Source organism: Trichechus manatus, unplaced genomic scaffold (assembly GCF_000243295.1).
Source record: "Trichechus manatus latirostris isolate Lorelei unplaced genomic scaffold, TriManLat1.0 scaffold00014, whole genome shotgun sequence".
Classification (NCBI taxonomy): Eukaryota; Metazoa; Chordata; class Mammalia; order Sirenia; family Trichechidae; genus Trichechus; species Trichechus manatus.
Genome location: NW_004443950.1, coordinates 11,201,933 through 11,209,102, shown reverse-complemented (window position 1 = coordinate 11,209,102; position 7,170 = coordinate 11,201,933). Strand labels below are relative to the sequence as shown.

Genomic DNA, 7,170 nt, shown 5'->3' with positions numbered 1-7,170 from the left:
GTGGAGACCTTGGTAGCTGTGGTCCATTAGTCCTTCGGACTAATCTTTTCCTTGTATCCTGTTCTCTTCATTCTCCCTTGCTCCCGAAGAGGTGAGACCAGTGGAGTATCTTAGATGGCTGCTTACAGGCTTTTAAGACCCCAGACGCTACTCACCAAGGTAGAATGTAGAACATTGTCTTTATAAACTGGTTATGCCAATTGAGCTAGATGTTCCCCGGGACCATGGTCCCCACAGCCCTCCTCCCAGCAATTCAGTCCCTCAGGGAGTTTGGATGTGTCTATGGAGCTTCCATGACCTTTCCTTGTACAAATTGTGGGCCTGCACATTTTTCAGCCCTCTTGCTGTGTAAGTGCCCCTTGCCATTTATTTGTACTCCCACCAGCAAGTTGTTTGAGAATTCCAGCTTAGAAGGGGAAGAATTTATTTAGAGAGATTGAGGAGATGGTTTGTATTAGCTAGGATTAGATTTCACTGTAACAGAAAGTCCTAAACAACAGTGATTTAAACAAGATTAAAGTGTATTTTCCTTTCATATAACAGAAATCCAAAGGCAGAGAGTCCAGGGCAAGTAGACTGCTTTACTTTCCACCTTCCTCAGCACAGGCTTCTACCTCATGGTCCATCATAGCTGCTCAAGTCCAACCATCATATCAACATCCAGCCAATAAGAAGAAACAAAGGACGTACAACATTTCCACTTAAGATCCCATTGGCTAAAACTTATTACATGGCTACATCTAACTGAAAAGGAGGCTGAGAAATATAGTCTTTATTCCAGGTGAACAGGGAATATTCAGGAATTCTAGTACAAAGGAAGAAGGGAAGAACAGATTTGGGGGACCAGTTGTTTTCTGTCATGAGATTAGCTCAGGCTGGGAGCAGCACAAATGAGTCTATGGGAATAAGAATGAATAAAGTATCCTCAGGGAACCATAAAAGAGTGGACTAGACCATTCCAGAGTCAGAACACAGGCACAGATAAGGAATGGGTGTGTGGAAGAAGCAGACTCATCCTGGGATCAATCCCTGGACAGAGGCATTGAGACTCCATGGAGAGGCCACTTATCTGCCTATTTTCTGCCCATCAAATGTAGGGGCTTGTTCTTGACTTCCCTTTGGCTACCCTCCTCGCTCACCTGTCCCCCAGCTCACGTGACCCCCAGCTCACCTATTTCCCAGTTCACCTGTCTGCCCTGTCCTCACCCAACTCACCTGCCTTCCAGCTTTCTTGCCTACTCTGTCCACACAGAGCCAACTCCTCATGGACCACGCTAGTCTCCAGCTGAGCACCGGGAACCTGTGGAACTGTCTCGTGAGGCTGCTTAGCAAACAGCCAGAATGGCTGAATGCCAAGGAGAAGTTCTTCCTCCCCAACATGGACCTGGGCTCCAGGAACGAGGCCCCAGACCCTGCAGAGAGGGTCATCCTACAACTCAAGAGGCTCCACGCCCAAGGTCTGGCCACCTGGCAGGCATTCATCCACTGCGTGTGCATGGAGCTGGATGTGCCGCTGGAGCTTGAGGTGCCACTGCTGAGCACTTGGGGCCAGGAAGATGGTAAGGGTGGGCATAACAGGTACAAAGCAGCCAGCTCAGCCCCCATGTCATAGGGAGCCAAGGGAGGCCCATGGAGGGGCAGGAACCCACCTGAGTCACACAAAGAGGACATGGCTGAGCCAGAAGCAGAATTCCATGCTTCCTGGTACTCCCAGAGTGAATCCCCTGGCAGAATAAGCTGAAAGCCTGGAGGACTCCTCCTTCCACCTTGCCCCACCTCATTTGCCCTGGGAGGCAGGATACAGGGGAGAAAGGATCAGATGACTCCTTCCAGCCAGAAAATTACAAATAGCCCATAATGCCCAGGACATATCCTTTTGCAACATGATTAGAAGCAGTCACTGGGAGAGCCCTCTGACTCCGCTGATGAGCAGGCAAGTTTAACACCATTCCATTCAGTGGGCATGTACTGGGCACCTTCTGTTGGCATAGCACTGTGGGGGACACACAGGACATTGAGGGCACATGCATATACACACACATTTCTGCCCACCCTGCTTTCAAGGCTCACCACCAGTTTCCCCTCCACCATGTTAACTTTATTTTTCCCATGCTGGGTGCCCACACTGTGGATTAAGCCCTAAGCTAGCTGCCAGGCCAGAGCTGGCCCCCATAACACACTGTTCTTTCTCTCTTTCAGTGTTCCCCAAGCAGCTGGGAGCTGGTGAGGAAGGCTGCCCTGAATCTCAGCAATACCATGGTGAGGCCTTGTGTTGGGAGGAGGAAGGGGTGATGAACACTGCTAAGTCCCCACCTCAGACCTGGAAGAGGCTGGGGGTGGGCTGGGTCCAGCCATCTCCCATAAACCAACCTCCTTCTTCCTGGCCCATTTGCACATGCCCCACTCTCCTCACCCCACCTCCTCTGTGTCTTTCAAGGCTTGGCCTGTCCCCATGCCCGTTCCCAGGGGTCAAACCTGCCACCTCCTGGGAGTCTGAAGGTGTCAGCCTCCAGCCACTGCCAGAATCCTGTCTGGTTTCATTTGAGGAAGTCTGTTCTCACTTCCCTGTCCCCTAGCCTAAGGGCCTCATGCTCCCAGCCCCACAGTCAGGCTCCCCTCAAGAAGCCCTAACCTCCTCCTATGCAGACCCCTCAGCCAACGCTGACTCGCTGATTTTCTGATGGTGCACGGCAGGATCAGGGTCAATGGTGAACACCTCACCGGTTCATGGGCCACATTCCATTTCTCAGATCCTGTATTTCTTTAGAAGTGTTGACTTTTTAATCATAGCTGTACATCACAATAACATCACAAGCTTTAACAGAAAACATCCACCTTGTAATCCCATATCAAAACTGTTGTTCTGGTCCTGGTTTCTCTCGTCCTTATCACTGAGCTGTGACCAGGCCTGATTGATATTTGGCCAGTGAGTTGTTTGTTAAAATACGACTTGTTAAAATATTGAAATGATCTCAGACTGGTCCAGCACATCCTCGGGACCCCCAGACCTCCCTATAATCCAGCAGCCCCAAAGTTCACATGTGGCAGTGCAAGGACCAGGCTCCTAGCTCTGTTCTGACCAGTCACTGGTGCCTGGATGTAGGAGCATCTTGCTCTACTTGTTAAAATCCTTCCATCAGCCCTCTTTCCTTCCTTGCTGCCCTCCTTTCTCTTTGCCCTTCTTTCTTATTTCCCTTCTTTGTTTCTTCCTTCCCCAACGTCTTCCAGGAAGGCTTTCAAGCGACGCTTGAAAACCTGTGCAACAAGAGAAACAACTCATGAAAACATTACAGGAAGTGAGGAAACATGGGCGATGGGATGTAAGGGTGGTAAAAACACAGTGGCACAAGAGGAAGGTGGCAGGTCCAGCCAAGCCCCTTTGAAGCGTCACTTTTACACTCAGCGGGGGCCTCAGCAGAGGGTGCTTCCCTGGCAGAGAAGCAGCCGTTCATTGCCTAGGGCTGGGTGTTTTGGAGGCTGCTGACAGTGGGCGCTGCTTCTTGAACCCTAGATTGGGAGAACCCCCAGGCCTCGGATGCCCAGCCCTCCCACCAGGCCTGGGACCCTCTCCTATAAACAGAAGCTGGTGTTGTGCAGCGTTTGCCCATTGCCCATCTTCTTTCAGTCCTGGAGTGTGAATGCATGTGGCAGCCTAGCGCCTGTTGGAGGTTGGACCTCCTCCAAGGTGCTGGGTGCCCTCTAGCCACAGCCCCTAGACCTCACCTCTCGGCCCCCTCCTTCTCTCTTTCCAGGCCTCAAGCGGCCTCATCAGAGCTGTGGGTCCTCGCCCCGCAGGAAGCAGTGCAAGCAGCAGCAGCTGGGTGGGTACTAAGGTGGGGAGGGGGCCAGGATGTGGGGATCGGATTGCCTTGGGGTCAGGACACAGATCCTGGGCTCTGTCCCCTGCTGACAAGCCTCTAGGGGCCCAGTGACTCTTGTCTTCCAAGCTTTCAGGAGAGAAGAATTGATGGGCCTGGGTGGGCAGAGGAGAGGCCTGGGTCTGGCAGGAAAGCCTCCCCCCGCAGTCAACCCACAAGGGGACTTCTCCAGAAATGGCTCAACTGAAGGAGCTAAAGGTACCCTAGCAGAAGACAGCCTCATTATCCAGGCTGGTCCAGGGATACCCCCATATCATCAGGGTTGAGGGAGCCCCAGGATAGTGACCAGCATGGCCTCAGGCCTGGGCCCTCATGGGCCAAGTTGGGGTGGGGTGGGAGTGATGAAGATGCCTGGGAGAACTCCCCAAGGAAGAGGCCCTGAAACTCATGGCAGACTGAGGACTGGCCAGGACAGTGGGCGTAGAGAAGGCAGAATTTCTCTCATTCTCAACCAGTTGTCCAGAACAGTCTTCATTCTCAGCCAGCTGTCCCACCAGAACATTCACAGGTAGTCAGAGGGTCATATCTATAGGAAACAGGCCATACCACCAGCAGCAGCCCCAGTCTTTCCTCTGGGCCACTGCCCAAGGACCCAGCAATTAAAAGGTCAGCACTTGGCACGGCAGGGGTCCTGCAGAGTTGGTCCAGCTTCCACAGACCTGATTGGTCCGTGCCTGTGCCAAGAGGCTGTTAGCAGTCTTGAGTATCATCCCTGGGCATCTTGGAACTGACATACTAGCAAGGGGCGCAGGTTACTCAGATATCACCTTAAGAGGTTATTCCAATAAGATGTGGCAAAAGAAGCAGCCATATTTTCTCCCCCCTCCTCATCTTATTGGAAACTTTAAAACACTCATATTGTTGCAAAACAAATAGAACAACGATTCACATTTCCACATTCAGACTTCCTAGTTCAAATAGCTAACAGAGCTGGTGGTTTTGATAGCCCACTGGGCTTCTGTAGAACAAATTCTTTTTGACTATGCTCTTGCATCCCCCCTGGCCTTGTATACACAGCTGGGGCTCCAGCAGCCTGATACTGGGGCAAGGGGGGGCTCCTGCCCTCATGCCACCTCCCTGCCCCCTGCAGAGTTGACCAGGCAGTACCTGCAGCTCCTGAGGACCTCTACCCAGCAGCGCTATGGTGGTGAGAACCCCAGGCCGGGGCAGCCGGTCTCCTTCCATATCGCCCCAATCCTAAAGAAGAGCTGGGTCACAGCACCCTTAGACACCCAGGAGGAGGACGTTATGGGGGACTCCAAGGCAAAAGATGGCATCCAGGACCTCTTCAACACCAAGACGAAAAAGGGTCCGAGGGTCACAGTGGTCCTGGGGAAGGCAGGCATGGGCAAGACCACATTGGCTCACCAGCTCTGCCAGAAGTGGGCTGATGGCCAGCTGGACCGCTTCCAGGCCCTGTTCCTCTTCGAATTCTGCCAGCTCAACCTGATCACAGGTCTCCTGACGCTGCCCCAGCTCCTCTTTAATTTCTACCCAAGCCCCGAGTCGGGAGCTGACACTGTCTTCCAGTACCTGGAGGAGAATGCACATCGTGTCCTTCTTATCTTCGATGGGCTGGACGAGGCCCTCTACCCCTGCTCCAGTAGGAATACCGAGGGCCTGGACACCCCAGGTCCCGCCTTCACCCTCTTCTCTGGCCTCTGCGATGGGACCCTCCTACCCGGCTGCTGGGTAATGGCCACATCCCGTCCAGGGAAACTGCCCGCATGTCTGCCTGTGGAGGCGACCATGGTCCACATGTGGGGTTTTGACAGGCTGCGGGTGGAGGAGTATGTGGGCCGCTTCTTCAGGGACCATCCATTGCAGGCAGCAGCCCTGGAAGAGGTGCGGGCAGACAGGCGTCTCCAGAGCATGTGTGCGGTGCCCGCCCTGTGCCGGGTGGCCTGCCTCTGCCTCCGCCGTCTGCTCCCTGGCACCTCCCTAGGCCAGTCTTCGGCCCTCCTGCGCACCGTCACGCAGCTCTATGTACAGATGGTGCTCACCCTCAGCCACCACAGGTGCTTGCCCACCACGTCCCTCCTGGGCCTTGGTGAGGTGGCCTTGAAGGGTCTGGAGGCCGGGAAGGTTGTCTTCTATGCAGGAGACATTCCTCCACCCGTGATGGCCTTTGGGGCTGCCCACAACCTGCTGACTTCCTTCTGCGTCTGCACAGGCCCTGAGCACCAGGAGACAGGCTATGCCTTCGCCCACCTCAGCCTGCAGGAGTTCTTCGCTGCCCTGCAGCTGATGGTCAGCCCCGAGGTGGACAAAGACATGCTCTCCCGCTATGTCACCCTGAATTCCCATTGGGTGCTGCGGACCAGTGCTAGATTGGGCTGCCTAGACCACCTGCCCACCTTCCTGGCAGGTCTGGCATCCTGCACCTGCCGCCCCTTCCTCAGCCACCTGGCACAGCAGGATGAGGTGTGGGTGCGTGCCAAACAGGATGCTGTTGTGCAGGCATTGAGCAAGTTGGCCACCCGCAGGTTCAGGGGACCAAAGGTCATGGAACTGTGTCACTGTGTGGATGAGACACAGGAGCCACGGCTGGCCCGACTTGCTGCCCAAAGCCTCCACTACCCACTGTCCTTCCACAATTTCCCACTGACTTACACTGACCTGGCTGCCCTGGCCAACATCTTGGGCTACAGGGATACCCCCATCCACCTGGATTTTGAGGGCTGCCCTCTGGAGCCCCACTGCCCAGACGCCCTGGTGGGCTGTGGGCAGGTAGAGAATCTCAGGTAAGAGTAAGGGTGGGAGACGGCCTGGGGAGGAACTGGGCATCTGGGAAGATGGAGGCCAACTGGTCTGGCAGACCCTGCTGAGGGAGACTGGGTAAGAATACTGAATATCAGAACAGAAGAGGCCCTTACTGCCCCCTAGCCTTGGAATATGGGTGGGGAAGCTCTATCCCTCACCAGGACTTCTGGGGTCCAGTTGGGGTGTCTTCCTCCCCCTGGTTTCTGATCCAGGCTGTGCTGCTAGAGGCTGTTTGACTAGGGGCAAGTTATTAACCTTTATCAGCCTGAGTTTCTTCATCTCTAAAGGGAAGACATGACAGTCTAACTCCTAGGGGTGTTGTGAGAAGGAGATGAGGCAATGCATAACAAACACTTCTTAGCCCGGTGCCTGGCACTTGGTAAAGACTCAACACGTGTATTATCTTGGGCAAAGGCTAGGCTGCAGTAACCAAGAAACTCCCAAAATACAGTGCCTTAAAAAATGGGAGAAGTTTATTTCTCTATCATGGAAGGGCCCAGAGTTAAGTGGTCCAGGTCAGTAGGATGGT

General features: G+C 53.9%; 1 protein-coding gene across 8 annotated transcripts in view; it reads left to right on the top strand.

The window, feature by feature from the left end:
- Positions 1-7,170, top strand: part of NLRC5 (NLR family CARD domain containing 5) — a 103,583-nt gene that overhangs the window by 37,504 nt on the left and 58,909 nt on the right. For all 8 annotated transcript variants that reach the window (XM_023726879.1, XM_023726878.1, XM_023726880.1 and 5 more), the window contains 4 exons: positions 1,253-1,559; positions 2,200-2,259; positions 3,753-3,821; positions 4,969-6,622. In XM_023726879.1, the coding sequence (XP_023582647.1) occupies positions 1,265-1,559; positions 2,200-2,259; positions 3,753-3,821; positions 4,969-6,622 (2,078 nt within the window). In that variant the 5' untranslated portion in view covers positions 1,253-1,264. The remainder of the gene's footprint in view (positions 1-1,252; positions 1,560-2,199; positions 2,260-3,752; positions 3,822-4,968; positions 6,623-7,170) is intronic.